At 45.6% G+C, this 18,338-nt stretch overlaps 1 protein-coding gene across 5 annotated transcripts in view; it reads right to left on the minus strand.

The window, feature by feature from the left end:
- Nucleotides 1–4,690: 4,690 nt before the first annotated feature.
- Nucleotides 4,691–18,338, minus strand: part of ACAN (aggrecan) — an 85,586-nt gene continuing 71,938 nt past the window's right edge. For 4 of the 5 annotated variants that reach the window (XM_083411779.1, XM_083411776.1, XM_083411778.1 and 1 more), the window contains 5 exons: nt 14,312–14,470; nt 13,427–13,509; nt 12,014–12,158; nt 8,541–8,723; nt 4,691–5,466 (listed from right to left, as the gene is read on the minus strand). In XM_083411779.1, coding sequence (XP_083267905.1) covers nt 5,378–5,466; nt 8,541–8,723; nt 12,014–12,158; nt 13,427–13,509; nt 14,312–14,470 — 659 coding nt within the window. In that variant the 3' untranslated portion in view covers nt 4,691–5,377. The remainder of the gene's footprint in view (nt 5,467–8,540; nt 8,724–12,013; nt 12,159–13,426; nt 13,510–14,311; nt 14,471–18,338) is intronic. The other variant, XR_014504562.1, reaches the window with a different exon arrangement.

Raw genomic sequence — 18,338 nt, forward strand, 5'->3', positions numbered from 1 at the left:
CCCAGCTTCTGCCAACCTAACAGTTTCCTTTCTGACAGAGCTAGGGATGCAGGAATCTGTCAATTTTGGTTTCTCTCTGTTTCTCCTTTTTCAATTCTCACATTAGTTTGAATTATAAAGAAAAAAAACCCTCATGAAAACTCACCAGCATTTTACTGCGAATTTCTCCCAATACCCACATTTTTCTATGTAATTTTGCTTTGATATACATATTTTTGCAAAGCAATTTCCCACAATACAATGCGCTTCTCTATGTTACTGTCACTAGTATAAATTTAAAGCATGTATTACCCTAGCGTATACATTTTTGGACATATTGCTTGACTGGAGACCTGCATTGCAAAACTCATGCAGATTTTGAGGGATGGCTTTCTGCATTGCTTTGGAAGCCGCAAATTTGGTAGGATTGCCATTAAATGCACACTGAATCAGATTTGTCCCCCAACAATATAGCAGGAGACTGCTTTGGGCAGTTACAAAAGTTGGGCAAACAGCAAAGGCCCAACTGAACTGCTTATGACAGTACAGTACTTATGACATCTGCGGTGCTTGAACAGACAACATGCCTGTATGTGTGCCCAACTCAGTAAAGGGTCACATCTCAGCAGCAGATCACTTATTTTGCCTGAAGGAGGATCTAAGATCCCTGGCACCTCCAGTTACTTATTCATTTCACATTTATTTGCTTATGCATTTATGAATCACCTTTCATATACATTTTGAGATGATATGCAACAAAACAACTAAAATAGGTTAAAAAAGGCAATACAACTAAACACAACTCCTATCAAACTCCCAGCCAGCATGCCCAGTGGTCTGGAATGGTGTGAGTTGTTGACTAGCTACATGTGCCTCATCCCTCATGTAAGGGGTTAAAAGCAGTGGCGTAGCGTGGGGGGTGCAGGGGGGGGGCCGGCCGCACCGGCCGCAACATCGGGGGGGGGGGGGCGCTCACACTCGCAGCTCTCTGCCCCTACCTGACTCACTCACTCTCTCTCACTGCAGTGCTGGCTGTGCGAATCCGATCCGAGCCGCCGGGTCGCTGCCCACTGTGGAGGGGAGGGTGCCAGGCGTGCGCTGCGGTGCGGAGAGAGAGCGAGGGACTATCTGGGGGAGGGACAGTTCAGGGGGGGGGCGCAAATTACTTGCCTTGCCCCGGGTTAGGGGGTGCAAATTACTTGCCTTGCCCCGGGTGCTGACAACCCACGCTACGCCACTGGTTAAAAGGCCCCATGAAGGAAGTCACATGAAGCACATCTTCCTGGGATCCTGGAGAGCAGCTGCCAGTCAGAGTAGGCAGTACTGAGCTGGGTGGAGAATTATTCTGACCTGACAAAAGGCAGCTTCCTGTTTTCCTGCAAAGCAGCCCTGCATTGCTTGAGGCGGGGAGTGATTGCAGTCTATACTGGATGCCTTTGCTGTGTCCTGATCAATACATAAGTTTATTTACAGTCCCTAAACTCCACCACTGTGCTTTTGACACAACCCCTTTGTTCTGTAACGTGGCTTCTGACCTGCGACGATGTGTGCACAAGTGTTCCCAAATGCACACACACAGAACACACACACAGCATGCAACCAGCACCTCCGCAAGGATAAAATACAACAACTTTTATTTTACAGGGTTCACAACAGCGCCGATAGCTGTTTTAATTTTGAATCTTGCATTTTATGCATAAGAGTTAAACACCCCCCACCCCCACCCCTGCTAAAAAAAAAAAAAAGGAGGGAAGAAGGAAGAAGAAAATATTCTGGGTTGGGTTTCTTTCCACCTCTTTTTTTATTTTTACAGAAAACAAAAAAACCAGGCAAGCTCTTCTTTGCTTCATTCCACATCCCCCCACCCCCCAGACCATTCCCACCCCCCCACTTTGAAAACAGAACACACATCAAAAGCCAGGCTCCTACCAGCATCCTTGAGACATTGGCGAGTCCATTTAAATTATTGTAAAAATGACCAGTTTTCTCTTTGTTTTCAATAATTACTACCATTATGGTTTTTTAAAAATATATATAAATAGGTGCAGGGAACTCAGGTGCCCGGCACGGTCCCCCTTGAGAGAGCGCCATCTCAGGATGGGAGCTGCTTTTCCATATGTCCTGGTGGGGGGGTAGGAAACAGCCATGGTGGGGGGACACAGGCTTATGAAGTTGCGTTATAGATCTATTTCTATGTCCTCTACTTGCATCTTTAAGATGCACTCAGGAAAGCAGGGAGAATATGGCTAAAGAAACAAACCCATGATGTTGTCAGCTGAGTGACTCTGTGGCTCAAATTATACGCAGGCCAGAGGGGGCTCAGCCCCCTTACTGTTTTGTGCCAGCTCCTGAACACCTGTTGGTTTTTTTAGAAAGCTATGGCAAGCGGGGTGGGATGTTTGGCTAAAAGTAGAGAAATTCAAAGATGGACTTTGTAGACTTCACGAAGGACGCCACAACCTTCCTGCCCCCCTCTGCATAATTCAAGCATTACTCTGACAGGGGAAATAAGCCAATGAAATGACTGACAGCAGGTTCGGAACAAACAGAGGGAAGTGAAACCCACCTCACAAGATTGTTGTGAGGATAAAACGGCATGGACCCTTGTCCGCTATCCTGAGCTGCTTAGTAAAGGTAAAGGGACCCCTGACCATTAGGTCCAGTCGCGGACGACTCTGGGGTTGCGGCACTCATCTCGCTTTACTGGCCGAGGGAGCCGGCGTACAGCTTCCGGGTCATGTGGCCAGCATGACTAAGCCGCTTCTGGCGAACCAGAGCAGCACACGGAAACGCCGTTTACCTTCCCGCTGGAGTGGTACCTATTTATCTACTTGCACTTTGACCTGCTTTCGAACTGCTAGGTTGGCAGGAGCAGGGACCGAGCAACGGGAGCTCACCCCATCGCGGGGATTCGAACCGCCAACCTTCTGATCGGCAAGTCCTAGGCTCTGTGGTTTAACCCTTGAGCTGCTTAGAGACAGGGGTTAAATGTGAAGTAGCCATGGTCTGTATCCCGTGTTCTCTGTCCCAGTGCAAGGGCGAGCTTTAATTCAACACAACCGGGTTAGCTCAGATAGCAGAGCATAAGACTCTTAATCTCAGGGTTGTGGGTTGGAGCCCCACATTGGGCAAAAGATTCCTGCACCGCATGGGGTTGGACAAGATGGCTCCCGTAGTCCCTTCCAACTCTGTAAGTCTTCCACTGCAGGAAACAGTTGCACAACCAGAAACTCAATTGTGCAACAGCTTGCACAATCTATTGTGCAGCAAAGCTACCAGCCACTTGCTGGTGCATTTTCTCGCACAACACAACATCTTGCTGGCACAAAACATTTCTCCAGAGGAACAAGTTGGCCACTAAGTGGCTTTAATTTAGCACTACATTGGATACTGCCCCACACATTTGCATGAAAAAATGCATCTAATTCCTGGACCTGCTCATCATCCAGAATAAATTTGACTAAAAGCTTTGGGTGTTATTTCTCCCACTTTTTTTTTATTAGATTAGACAGTTTTATGGGGCAGATGCCAATCATGGTAGCTAAAAACGAGAGGGAGCCTCAAAAGGCAGAGGAAGTCTATCTTTGGTTACCGATGCTGAGGATGCTATCATGTTTTGAACTGAAGGGCCATGGCTCAGCGGGAGAACATCTGCTTTGAATGCAGAAGGCCCCAGTTTCAATCCCTCGTATCTCCCTGTAGGGCTGGGGAAAGCCCTGGGCTGAAATCTTCAAAAGCTGTTCCTGCCAGTCAGTGTAGACCAGCCCAGATAACTCAGTTGGTTAGAGCATGGTGCTGAGAATGTCAAAGCTGCAAGTTCGATCGCTTTATGGGACAGCTACATATTCCTGCATCGCTGGGGGTTGGATCAAGATGATCCTCAGGGTCCCTTTCAACTCTATGATTCTATGCTTGTACCAGTGTTTCCCAAATTTGGGTCTTCAGCTGCTGTTGAACTACAACTCCCATCATCTCTAGTTAGCAGGACCAGTGGTCAGGGATGACGGGAATCGTAGTACCCCAAACAGCTAGAGACCCAAGTTTGGGAAACCCTGATGTAGACAGTGCTGTGCTTGATGAACCTTATGGCCCAACTGGATATGACAGCTTCCTGGGCCCTGTTTAAGAACTTCGCAACAGCATTTGACTTGAGCTAGGAAGCTGATACAGATGACCACTGACCAACATGGTAACTGACCACAAGTTGCACCTCTGTAACTTCTTGTCAAGTATTGTTTCAACTACACTTTTGTTTCAACAAAATTCTGGGGATCAAAGAGTGTGGCCCAATGATCAACACCTGACAGGATGATACAGACGGACAGCTTACAAAGCGGTTACATTCATTCACACAGCGGCTGAAAACAGATATTGCATTCAGCATGTTGGGACTTGAGGGGGAATCTCTGGAACGACCCACTAAGGTTGATTCATAGGTGTATATATGAAGCTGGCTTGCCAATTGTCAGTAACAAGACCTGAATTTTGTTCCTCCAGTCATTTACTCTCTCATTTCCTTCACACAACTCAAGAGATAAAATAAAATAAAATTGGAGGGGAGGAGAAATTGGCCGAGAGTAGCTGGAAACTGACAAGAACTAAAACAGCCTCAGAGGTCCAGCTTTTAACTGTGCCCTTCATTCTTTATATGAATGCCACTCTGGCTAGTCTGATGTTCTGGTTAATTTCAGCCTTCACACATTATTTTACATTTTGCATTTATTTAAAAGAATTGACATTTCCAAACGAGCAATGGCTGTTTCCCCCACCTCCCTGGGAGAGGCAGAAATCCTCTTTTCCATTCCTTTTCTCATTGAAAAGATTCAGCCCATTTCATCTCTCTCTCCCCCTCTCTCTCTCTCTCTCTCTCTCTCTCTCTCTCTCTCTCGATTTACACATTCCCAGTGGCTCCCTCTGAACCCTACAAGGTAAGCTGCAACAGTGGGAAGAAGCTGAGTGGGACAGGAAAGGAGAAACACAACGGCTTACAAAAGAAAAAGAAAAAGAGAGAGTCTTGTCCACCCTGCAGATTAAATAATTACATGGCCTGTGAATAAAACCAGGGCCTCCCCCACAAAAAAATAGCAAATCTTCTTTATTATTTAACTTAACCCTCACCCTCTTGCGACCCTCTCCATCCCCTTCCCCGAAAAGGCACAAAGATAATTGGATCCAGACAGTTAGTAAAAAAAAAAAAAAAAGCTTTTGCTTTGCTGTTTTGCAAAAGTTTCTCTCTCTGTCTCTCTCTTTTTACATATGCACAAGGTGGATTTTTCTTTAATATATTTTTCCCCTTATATAACAACAACAAAAAAGCAACAAGAAGAAATCGAATCTGTTAATATAACTGTTCCATAAAATCTCTCTCTCTCTCTTATCTCCTCTCTCTGTCTCTTCCTTAATGGGTGGGTCTCTGCGCCATTCCTCCATTGGTCCTTGATCGAGTCCTTGCGCTCCTCTTATGTAGTCTGTGCTTGTAGGTGGAGGCTGTGGGAGGGGAAGAAGAAGAAGAAAAGGCACCTTGTTACCTAGGGATAGAGGTTACAGAGGCCCTGTTTGTCCTCAGCTGGCTTGACCAAACGCCTCTCTCCCTCTTGCTCTCTGGAAAAACACTGCCGAGGCTGTAGCATGTTGTTTCTCCGGCTGGCCGTGCTGAACGTGCCATGGCGCCAGCATTCTCACCATAGCACAATCAGGCCTTCTCTCACCTCCAGTGCTCTGGGACCCAATGAATCAGCTGGGTGGGTTTGCCCCCATCTATGGCACTTGGTCGCAGGCTCTGTCCCTTCCACCTAACACTAAGGGGAAAGAGATTTGAGGGTGCCACAGACAACTCTGCTACTGTCCGTTGTGGCGTGGGGTGGGGTGAGGGAATAAAGTCTGCCCTTTCCAATAACGGTTGACAGGCCGAGAGATCGCCAGCCCATGAGGCAGACTCTCTTACATTGCTCCCTGTTCAAGGAGCCATAGCTGGAGAAGAGAAGAGAGCTTTCTCTTTGCGGAGGAGGAATCCAGAAAAAAAAAATAGTCCAAGAGACGTTGCTGCCTGAGGACAAAATTCAAAATGCCCTCTGGCCTGTGACAATATTTTTTTTTTTAAAGCAAGCTACTTCATTGACAATGGGCTCCTCCAAATGGCCTTTTTTTTTTAGCCTTCTGATTTGCTGGCACAAAGTGTACACAGAGCTAAGAGCCAGCTGAGCCACACCTGTAGAAGGTAAAGGTAAATGACCCCTGGACGGTTAAGTCCACTCAAAGGCGACTATGGGGTTGCAGCGCTCATCTTGCTTTCAGGCCGAAAGAGCCAGTGTTTGTCCACAGAAAGCTTTCTGGGTCATGTGGCCAGCAGGACTAAACCATTTCTGGTGCAATGGAACACCGTGATGAGTGCATGGAAATGCCGTTTACCTTCCTGCTGCAGCGGTACCTATTTATCTACTTGCACTGGTGTGCTTTCAAACTGCTAAGTTGGCCAGAGCTGGGACAGAGCAACGGGAGCTCACTCCGTCATGGGGATTTGAACCGCTGACCTTCCAACCAGCAAGCCCAAGAGGCTCAGTGGTTTAGACCACAGCACTACCCGCATCATGGGTAGCCAATGTGACACCCTCCAGATGTTGTTGAACTCCAACTCCCATCAGTCCAAGTCAGCATGACCAACGGTCAGGGATGGTGGGCATTGTAGTCAACAACATCTGGCTACCTCTGATGGTGGGATGTGGGTATCTTCAACCAATGCAGGAGTGCCCCCAGACAGCCCAAGGGTCAGAGGAGGTGTGTAGGTTAAATCTGGAGAAGGGAAGCTTATTGGTTGTATTCAATGCCAGTCCAACTCAGAGCAGACCCATTAAAGTTAATCAACATAACTAACTTAGGCACATTCATTTCAATGGGCCCACTTGGAGTAAGACTTAATTGGCTACAAGCCTATTTTTTCCAAACATGCCCCCAACCCTGGATCTATTTAGTATTTCTTTTCCCCAAATACCGTATTTTTTGCTCTATAAGACTGACTTTTTCCCTCCTAAAAAGTAAGGGGAAATGTGTGTGCGTCTTATGGAGCGAATGCAGGCTGCGCAGCTATCCCAGAAGCCAGAACAGCAAGAGGGATTGCTGCTTTCACTGCGCAGTGACCCCTCTTGCTGTTCTGGCTTCTGAGATTCAGAATATTTTTTTTCTTGTTTTCCTCCTCCAAAAACTAGGTGCATCTTGTGGTCTGGTGCGCCTTATAGAGCGAAAAAAACGGTACTTTACATTCAGGAAGAGGGATGGGTGAATCTGTAAATTTCAGTTCTCATCTCCCCCATCTGAAGTTTGGTTTCCAGATTTCCCCAACAGTTTGTGATTTTTTTAAAAAAAAAGTCATCATGAAAATGGCCAGCATTTAGTGCACATTTCTCTTAATATTTTGCATGCAATTCTGTCTTAATATACAGATTTTTCTGCAAGCCATTTTCTCGCTATATACTGCATTTTTGCATATCTTCAGGAAAAGGCACATTTTTATGCACACTTTTGCCTAATGTGCACTTTTCCCTACTCATCATTTGGTTGGCAAACTGCATCATAACATTAGGAGAGGTGTGGACTTCAAAGGACAGCATGGTTTTGATTTGTGTATCGTGTCAGGAAGTGTGAATTTGTGAGGTCCCCATTAAAATGCAAACTGAGCTGAACTTCTCCCCCATCCCTAGTCAGGATCCTTAAAGGAAAACCCATAGTTAAGTTGATTCCCAAACCTTTTATTAGCCAATTGAAAAGGTGGCATGGGAGCTTCCATCTAGCTGCCTCTCCTCTACCCCTGCAAATCTTATCCCTGCCCTCTGTCTGTTCACAAGCCAGAGAACTCAAAGACTTACAGAGAGTCTGCTGAGCACAGCATGTTGGCCAAGAAGGACTTGCCAGCTGTTGGCATCGCTATGGAATGAAGCGTCCCCCAAGCTGAATATCCAGCTGGCCCTTGTGAGCCAGCTCTGTCTGGGAGAGGGATAGACCTAGAGTCATGGTCAGACTGAGCTTTAACTAAGAGCATCATTGTCACTCATGAGGAAGCTTCAGCCAGCCTCTCTCTTGCTGTGGGTGTGAACTGTCTGATCATTCCTAATTAGGAAGAAGAAGCTAGAGAAGAATACTTGGGTGTACCAGAGAGCATTCTGGTCCAGTGTAGGCACTGAATTCATGAAGGCCTTTCCAGTATAGCTGTGCATTTGCACAAAATTTGGTCATCACCCTACATCGTTCTAGTACAAATCACTTTTCTAACCACAAAAAGTCCAATGAGAAAAGCGATGGGAAATTTCCCCTGGAAAGTGTGGGTCAACTACTGGCTGGCAAAGGTCGATGGACTGCAGACACACGCCATCTGTCTAACTCAAATGGGAGCTGGATAAACTCTTCCACACTCTCTGTCCCTGGGAGTTTTGAGACTGGCTATTTATTGAGCATTTGTGGTGATACATTCGCATAAAACTTGCATGGAGGTTACACAGAAACACAGGAAGCTGTCTTATACTGAATCAGGATATTGGTTCACAGTACAAATAAGATAGACCATTACATACGATCAATACAGGCTATCCGTGGCTCTTCCCAGTGCCCGTTGGGTTGACACCGGATGGTGGGCAGATGGCGCTGAATGTAGCCCTGATTGCACTGGTACCGCACCATGGAGTTGATCTCGTAGCGGTCTTTCTTCTTTCCGAAGTGCCTGGCGTTCTCAACTACGGGTGGGTCTCCACAGGAAACTGGTGGAGGAAAGGAAAGCCTTCAAAGTTGCTTTCAGCACAAAGCAGCTCAGTGGCTGGTGTGATACTCCTATCCTTCTTCTCCTATCATCACAAGAACTTTTTATATTAAAAATGTGTGGCACCAGATTGCTAACCAGTTGATAGGATGCCTGCTGTGTCTCTGTATGATTTACTGCTCTGGTTTTCACTTTACACCATCAGCATCCAATTTGACTAATTCTGCTCTGTCTCTTCATTGGAGTGATTGTAACATTCAGGCACTCTTGATACAGATAGGCAGCAGGATCAGTCCCCTGAACTCAGAGAAGGACATCTGTCGAGGCCGCTCAGTACCTGTCTCCTTACAGTCAGGAGTCATATATAGAACAGTCGCTCGTTTTTCTCATTTTTCCAGTTTTAAGTTCAGTTTCTCCACATTTAATTGTGTCTGTTTTTCATAGCCCTAATGTAAATTTATGCACATTCTAGTGCAAATTTCTTCATTCATACACGCACACACACACACACAATTTTGTATGCAATCTTGCATACAAATTGCTTACACATTTCTGCAAAACAATTTTCCCCTAATATAACACGCTTTTGTATGTCCTTTTCACAAATATATGTGTGCATATATTTATGCACATTACTTGGCTGGAGAAGTAAATTGCAGAATTCAGGTAAGTGCAAATTTCAAAGGATGGCTGCGCTTTGGCTCACACGTTCTCTTGAAAACTGCAAATTTGGTAAATTCTCCTTTAGAGGCACACAGAATTGAGCTCCTTCTCCATCCCTGCTCACTTAGCAGTGCAGGAGGATGCTCTGAGTGCAGAGAGTTCTTCTGCTTACACAATATGAAAGCAAATCTTTTTGAGGGTTAAGAGTGAAGCAAATGTTGAAGTTTGGTTCAGAAAAAAAGTGTGCTTCATTTTTTTAAAAAAAATGGGGTTGGAGAACTAGGTTAGAAACAGAGATCTTGGGGGATTTGCAAATATGAGATGCTGGTTCCGTCCTTAAAATGCTGTTGGTGTTCTCCGCACTTATTGGGCTAAGGAGCGGATTCTCTGAAAATTTATCCTTGCTCTGACTTTTGGTTCCATGCAGGAAGGGGGATTCCATACTAAAGCCTTTGTCTGCTGTTTGGTCTATGAGACCTTCAGACGCCAAGGTTGCTAAGAGCGTTCTGTTGCCTGGTCCATGAGCCAGGCTCAGTGGCTGCAGAGGGCCATCTTTTTTGTTCAGTGTGGCAGCCAGGATTAGAGCTATAAACAACTGGTTAACTAGCATCTAGAAAAGTGGGGAGGGGGGATCTGATCCAACCCACATTTAAAGGTGAACTACTTAATTTTCACTTCCTGAAACAACGTGCAAAGTGGAACTCAGCCGACCTTTGAAATTCACACTCCTATGAATTTTGCAACGCAGTTCTCCAACACAAAGCACGCTTTTCACTCTGAGTAGGTCACTTCCACCTAGAGCAGCTTTATCCGAGGAAAGAAAGTCCTGGCAGATTTCTGCCATTTGAGGGACTGAATGGACCAATCACACAATACGTTTCCTGCCCTCTGACTTCTCTTGTTGCATCTCTGTGTGAGTCACTGACCCTATGAGGAAAACGTACCGTATTTTTCGCTATATAAGACGCACTTTCCCCCTCCCAAAAAGTAAGGGGAAATGTGTGTGCGTCTTATGGAGCGAATGCAGGCGGGAGGTTCTGCGCTCCCTTTAAAGAGCCGCACACAAACTCTGTGTGCTCTTTAAAGGGAGCACTGCTCTTGGGGGAGCCTTAGCCGCATGCAGCCTCTCATGGGCAGGGGATGAAGGCTCCCCTTGCCCGGGAGAGGCTGTGCGCGGCCAAGCAAGAAGCCAGGACAGCAAGGGGGATTGCTGTGCTGCGATCCCGCTGGCTGTCCTGGCTTCTGGCTTAGCCGCGGGAAGCCTCCACAGGGCAGCGGGGAGCCTTCATCCTGCTTCCCTGCAGAGGCTTCGCACGGCTATCCTTGGCTTTTGCAGAAGATGCTCAGGATGCTTTGCGTTGCTTTTTTATTTCTTGTTTTCCTCCCCTAAAAACTAGGTGCATCTTATGGTCCGGTGCGTCTAACAGAGCGAAAAATACGGTAATTCAGGGAAGGGGAACATGTGGCTGTTGTTGCTAGACTGATGCCACCCCCTTGGACATTAGCCTTCAAACTGTTTCAAAGGGGCTGATGGAAGCTGAAATCTAATTGCATCTGGGGTTAGAAACACTGTCAGGAGGAGAAGAGTCACAGGAGAGGGAGGAAACGGAGAGCGAGGGGGAGGAGTCTGAAGGAAATGTCAGCGACGACAGTAGTCCGAGGTCTCTGAGTCTCTCCAGTGACTCGGAGGATTCACAGAAAGGGGCCCCCATGGTCAGGGCAAGGGGAGTGCCCAGGGGGACACCTCGGGAAGAAGGGGCCAGAGGGGACTCAGAGAGTAGCAGCTGGAAATCCGGACCAGCGTCCCCCCCAGAGGGCAGTAGGGGGGAGGAGTCCAAGGCATCGGGATCAGGGAGCGCGCAGGCAGAGGGAGAACGTGAGGGAGGAGTGACCACACCCTCGTCAGGGTGCGAGGAAACGGTCATCAGGAAAGTTAAACGCGCGCGCGCGCCAAGTTCAAATGTACAGGAGGGCGGCAAGGTGGGCAGCCCGGGTAGGGAGCCAGGTCCTAAAGCCCGACGAAGAGAGGGGGAGGAGTCAGACGGGTCAACGTCTGCGTCAGAAGAGTCCAGGAGAGAAGAGACCCAGGGGGGTAGTAAGACCCAGAGGAAGAGAGAGAGAAGGAAGAGGTGGAGTAAGATTAGAGTCTTAAACTGGTGCACAGGGGGTGGGGACTCAGACAGAGCTTCGCCGGTCTAAAGTCCAGACGTAGAGCTGGGACGCTGAGACTTGGAAATGGAGACTATTCTTCAATAAAGACTTTGATACTGTACTACCGGCTAGCGTTGGTCCTTGGTGAGCTGGGACCCGGAGCCAGCTCTGACAAACACGTTTCCTATACCCGATTTAATTACTGAAATTCTTTCACATGGTAGACTTGCAGATCTCCCAAGTCACACACATGACTGCAGGTGCGGCGAACCTTTGGCTCCCTAGATGTTGTGGAATTACAACTCCCGTCACCCTTGGTCATTGGCCATGTTTGCAGGGGGACTGTTGGAAATTGTAGTTCAGCAACCTCTGGACAGCCAAAGGTTTCCCCACATCTGCATGAGTGCCTTTGGGAAAGGCTGCTATCTTGTCCTTCTTTGTCCCATAGGGCTCTCGCTGCCCGGAATCCAGCCTTACCTGTTCCTTTCTTGCACGTGAACGGGAGATGGTAGTTGCAGGGGACGTCGTTCCACTCGCCCTTCTCGTGCCAGATCATTACGACACAGTCTTCTCCTTTGGCAAAGAAATTATCGGGTTGGTTGGGCCGCCAGTTCTCGTATTGCTGGGAGAGATGAGAACGAAGCTGGTATTGGAACTTAGACAGAGAAGGCAGTTGGGGAGGCTTTTCCTTAGGGTCTAATAAGACCCAATGGTGGAGAAAATGGCCATCAGATCACCTGTGGGTTTTTGTTTTGTTTTTGCAGGGTCCCGCAAGTGAGGGTGGGGCCATAATCCTGAAAAGTGAGGGGCTTATTGTCCCCAGACCTTTCTGCTCTAAATTCACACCCACTCCTGCAAAGTTGTTATTTACTCTGCAGGCAGTGGAATCTGGCCCAGCTGGGCAAATGGGGCATTGTTACACCAACGTCTGTCTGGCTTTAGCCAGCCCCACCTGCCTGCCTTCTTATTACCATTCCAGAGGCTGGAACTAAGGTTCCTTACCCTTAGTTTTGATGTTGCTCCTTGTAGAAGGGAAGGGGACAAAATGAGGATTAACTGCTCCACCTTCTATTGTCTCTAGTGCTGCCTCTTGTTGGCTCTAGCTCCACCTCCCTGCCTTCCACCCTACCAGTCACAATGAGCACCAGCCACTACCACTTATTGGAGGCATAGGCAACCTTGGCTCTCCAGATGTTTTTGGGACTACAACTCCCATGATCCCTAGCTAACAGGACCAGTGGTCAGGGATGATGGGAATTGTAGTCCCAAAACATCTGGAGGGCTGAAGTTGCTTATGCCTGGCTTATACCTGTATACGCTCAACTCCTTATAGGACACTTAGCAGCTCTGAAGGGCAAGTGGTCAAAGCCCCAATCAAACCTTCAGCCAGCCCTAATGCTGGTCACAAGCACACCATGTATCTAAAGAACTATGATACCACTTCAAACAGTCAGGACTTCCCTCAAAGAATTCTGGGAGCTGTAGTTTGTTGTTAGGAGACTTCTATTCCCCTCACAGAGCTCCAGTTCCCAGAGTAGTTTAACAACCAATCCTTCTTTGCAGAGAACTCTGGGAATTGGAGCTCAGCGAGGAGAATAGAGGTCTCCTAACAACTCCCAGAATCACCTAAACTACAATTTCCAGTTGGGGAAGCCATGACTGTTTAAAGTGGTATCAGAGTGCTTTAAATGTGTTGTGATAATGTTGCCTCTGTCTCTTGTCCTTTCCCACTAAACACAGAAGCCCCTTTCACTCTTGGGCATGAGGGGCAAAAATAAATAAAGCCCAGAATTATATTTCCTTGTGAGGAAGGAAGCTCTTATGCTGAAATGTTTTGCCGCAGCCCAGGATCATTCACTGAAAACCATGTCCTTCTGGAATGTAACTCACAAGGGAGTGTCCATCAGACCAGCGGAAGTCATCCTCAACTGCTCTGTCACTAAGGCCAATCCACTGGTAGTCTTGAGCGTTGTCTGGAAAGGAGAGACAAAGAGAGCATAAAGATTAGAAAGTTAGCCTGTAACTTCCTGCTGAAATCCTGCTAATTTTTACACCACAAATGTTCCACCATTTCCTTTTGCCCTGCTTTTGTTGTGCCTGGTTGCTCTTCCAGACAGGTAAGGTAAAAAGGTAAAGGACCCCTGGACAGTTAAGTCCAGTCAAATGCGACTATGGGGTTGTGGCACTCATCTTGCTTTCAGGCTGAGGGTGCCGGCATTTGTCCACAGACAGCTTTCTGGGTTATATGGCCAGTAGTACTAAACCGCTTCTGGCGCAACAGAATGCTGTGACGGAAACCAGAGCACACGGAAACATCGTTTACCTTCCTGCCACAGTGGTACCTATTTATCTACTTGCACTGGTGTGCTTTCGAACTGCTAGGTTGGCAGGAGCCGGGACAGAGCAATGGGAGCTCACCCCATTGCGGGGATTTGAACCTGCTGACCTTCCGATCAGCAAGTCCAAGAGACTCAGTGGTCGAGACCATAGCGCTACTCACAATAATATGACAACACTGGGGAAGCATCATAAAACGACAAATAAACCGGAATGATGGATGGGTGGCCCAGTATAATTCTACCACTAATGCATTAATTGACTACACCACCACCCCACAAGTCCCCCACAAGTCCCCCACAACTGCAAATTGCAACGTTTTGATTCTACTTCTAACCTCAATAGGAATTTGTAGTTTCTTGATCAGCCAATGCCACCTGTTTGGAAAGTGCAGCCTCGATCTCTGGCCCTGCATACTCCTCAAATCACCACACTTACTGTTCACAAACTCCTGCTCTTCGGGAGTGATGATACTGCTCAGGTGAGACTGATGGTCTCGGCAGAGGTTCTCAGCATCCACCCACGTGTGCTTTTCTTCAAAGTGCTTGTAACAGTTGCCTTGGAATTTGGTCCAGCCTGCTTCACATTCTGCCAGATCTGGAGAGAAATAAGAGGGAATGCATGTGAACAAGAAGCAAAGGTTCTTGAAGAACTCAGGACCAGGTTACCTGAAATAATGACTGCCCTATATAGATACAAAATTTATAGCATGTTATAGTTTAAGAGGAAATTACAGTGGTGCCTCGCAAGACGAAAAGAATCCGTTCAGCGAGTCTCTTCGTCTAGCGGTTTTTTTGTCTTGCGAAGCAACCCTATTAGCGGATTAGCGGATTAGTGCTATTAGCGGTTTAGCGGCTATTAGCGGCTATTAAAGGCTTAAGGGATTAGCGGATTAGCTGCTAAAAGGCTATTAGCAGCTTAGTGCCTTAGAAAAAGGGGGTGGGGAGCGGAAAAAAATCGCAAGAATCGCAAGACATTTTTGTCTTGCGAAGCAAGCCCATAGAGAAATTTGTCCTGCGAAGCACCTCCAAAACGGAAAACCCTTTCGTCTAGCGGGTTTTCCGTCTTGCGAGGCATTCGTCTTGCGGGGCACCACTGTATATGAAAATGATGTATTGTTGGTATCTAACACCGAGTAAAGTGACAAAATGTATAAATCTAAATCAAACAAGTGTTGGAAATGTAAAGAGAAAGAAGGTTCTTTTTATCATATGTGGTGGTCTTGTAGTAAGGTTACAGCTTACTGGGAAATGATATACAATGAATTGAAAAGGATGTTCAAAATAACATTTGTAAAAAAAACCCAGAAGCTTTTCTTTTTGGAATTATAGGGACAGAACTACCTAAACTGTATAGAAATTTATTTGTGTATGCTACCACAGCGGCAAGAATGTTACTCGCCCCAAAGGGGAAAGAAGCAGAAGTCCCAGCAAAGGAAGAATGGATACAGAAACTTATGGAATATACAGAAATGGCGAAACTCACTGGAAGAAGAAGAAGAAATCATAACAAACTTTTTATAAAAGAATGGAAATGGTTTATTGAATATTTACAGATAAATTGCAAACAGATAGAAACATTGGCAGGATTATTGTAATAACCTGCAGTTTCATAAGAGTATATATATTTAAAGTAGATAATTAAATGAGCAAATGAAATGAATTTGGATATGCAGAAGATATTAAAAAATAAATTTAAGGAACCGCAGAAAGAGGGGGAAGGAAGTCAAACTTTGAAACGTTAAATAGATTGTAAAACTAATGAAATGTATGAACTTGAAAAGTGTAAATAAAAACTAGAAGAAGAAGAAGAAGAAGAAGAAGAAGAAGAAGAAGAAGAAGAAATACTGCCTGTAGAGACGTATAATATTACTCACGGCATCATACCCTACAGAATATCACAGGGCAGGGACCTAAAACAAGCATTTTTGGCCACTGTGGAATAGTCTTCTCTCTGCCCTACATGAAGCAATCTAACAGTTGCTTCAGGTATCTTGAAAAGATGCATCCTTTTGACTCATAAGATTGGATCCTGCTTTTACTAGATTTCTGATTTTACCTGTATCTACTTTTACCTGTTTCTTTTTAAATAATGCTGATTTATAGCTTTTATGTTATTTTTGTATACCACTTAGGGATTTTCAGATATTAAGCGGCTTAGAAACACTTTTAAATACATACACACATATATCAAACAACTGCATATGCTTTAAAAATACATGCACACATATTTATTTATTTCACAAAATGTATGTATCACTTCATTGTAAATAGAACCTCTACGTAGTTTGCAGAAACAGAATAAAGCCAAAATGGTCAAAGAACGGCAATGTTAAAAATCATGTATTAAAATAATAATAATAAAATAATAATTAAAATAAAGAGTTAAACAAAGCTAAAATTAAAATAAACTGCTAAACTAAAATAGAAGATGATTACAACACATAGCAGCTTCTATGTTTCTAGGTAGGCTTGCCTGAAGAATGTTCCGTTTTCAACAAGGTCTGAAAAGGTTATGGCAAATGCGCCTAACTGATGTCAATATGCAGGGAGTTCTGATGTTTAGGTGCTGCTATACTAAAAGACTTCACGTGTGGAACAAGTATTATGTGGCACCTCTAACAGTGCCAGTTCTGCAGATCAAAGGAGTCAAGTGAGTGTATTTGGAATAAGGTAATCCCCTTGATTTTATTCTGTGAGACCCCTGGGTATAGGGCGGTATATAAATTCAATAAATCAAATAAATAATAAAAGAAACAAACAAACAAACTAGTCCCAAACTGTTAAGCGCTTCATATGCAGATAGCAAAAACCTTCAACTTTGCCTAGTGACAAAATGGCAGCCCCATGCAAATCTCTGAGCAGGGTTTTCCCTCCTGCAAACAACGGCAATTTCTGGCTACATAGGCAGAACGAGCCAGTTATCCTCAGGCAGCTGATTTTGGGCGTCGTGGAAGGACAGCAAAAGATTAGCTATTTAATTTATTATTGTTGCATTTTCACTGCCAGGCAGGGAAGAGAGGCGCTTGTGGGAATTTTTTCCTTTTAGGTGCCAAAATAACTTGACCAGCTTTGGGTACTATGTATGTTGACTTGGAAGGGGAGCCCATTTGCTGCTCCACCTCAGAGAAGAAAATGTCTTCTGCCCGCCATGTAGACGCCTATGTCGCACTTTGCTGTGATGCACAGTTGTCCTCTCAGACAAGAAGAGTTATTGACTTCCCTGTCGAGGAGGCTCCCTACAGAGCTGAGCAAAATTTCGAAAGCCCATTAAAGGACACCACAGTGTGCCAAAGAGACAGGGGGAGAATGGAAGAGCCTTTTAAGACTGCCAAAATGGGAACAGGGCAACATGGTCAGTCGCTTGTATTCCAAGAAGCTGAGCTTGAGGGAGCAGGGAAGTTTTCTGAGATAAATTGTGAGCAGGTAAAGAAATCGCTGCAAGACTGTGTTAGGCCTAAAAAAAATAATAATTGGTGCCAGATTCACACCGTACATTTAAAGCACTGCAATACCACTTTAATCAGCCATGGCTTGGAGCTGTGGTCAACGGATAATACATATCTAGCTTTGTTATAAAAGTAAATATATTTTGTGTTGTGTTAGTTCACTCCGATGATCAAAAGTTGGAGAATGTTCACTATGAGGAAAGCAAAAGGGTTAGGGGCATTTTTGTAGATTAGAAAAATGATGATGAAGAAAGGGAGAAATTACAAAATTACAAATTATATGTAGAACACCAATGGAGATAGCTTTTTCTCTCTGTTTTGTAATACTAGAAACTGGGTTAGCTAGGTGAACCTGATTTCATGAGCCTTAACCCAATGCAGTCCCCAGGTTCTTTTGGTGGAAGCCATGACTTTTTAAAGTGATATGATACTGCTTTAAATGTCTAGTGCAGATGGCATCTAGGACACAGTGAGCTGGAGCAGAACTTTAGGCTGATTTAAATATGCCTAACAGGGCAGTGGAAATCCATGGAGCATATTGTAAGAAGCAGGACCCTCCTCAGTAGATTATGCTGGTCTAAACCACATAATCAGTAGATTTTGTGGTCTAAACCACAGAGCCTAGGGCCTGCCGATCAGAAGGTAGATCTCAGTAGATTATGCTGGTCTAAACCACATACTGTAATCAGTAGAATTTGTGGTCTAAATCACAGAGCCTAGGGCTTGCCGATCAGAAGGTTGGCGGTTCGAATCCCCGCGACGGGGTGACCTCCCATTGCTCGTTCCCTGCTCCTGCCAACCTAGCAGTTTGAAAGCAAGTGCAAGTAGATAAATGATATCTTCCACCTAAACATTAGGAAGAACTTCCTGACAGTAAGAGCTGTTCGACAGTGGAATTTGCTGCCAAGGAGTGTGGTGGAGTCTCCTTCTTTGGAGGTCTTTAAGCAGAGGCTTGACAACCATATGTCAGGAGTGCTCTGATGGTGGTTCCTGCTTGGCATGGGGTTGGACTCGATG

This window comes from Podarcis tiliguerta (assembly GCF_965153285.1).
Source record: "Podarcis tiliguerta genome assembly, chromosome: 14".
Taxonomy (NCBI): Eukaryota; Metazoa; Chordata; class Lepidosauria; order Squamata; family Lacertidae; genus Podarcis; species Podarcis tiliguerta.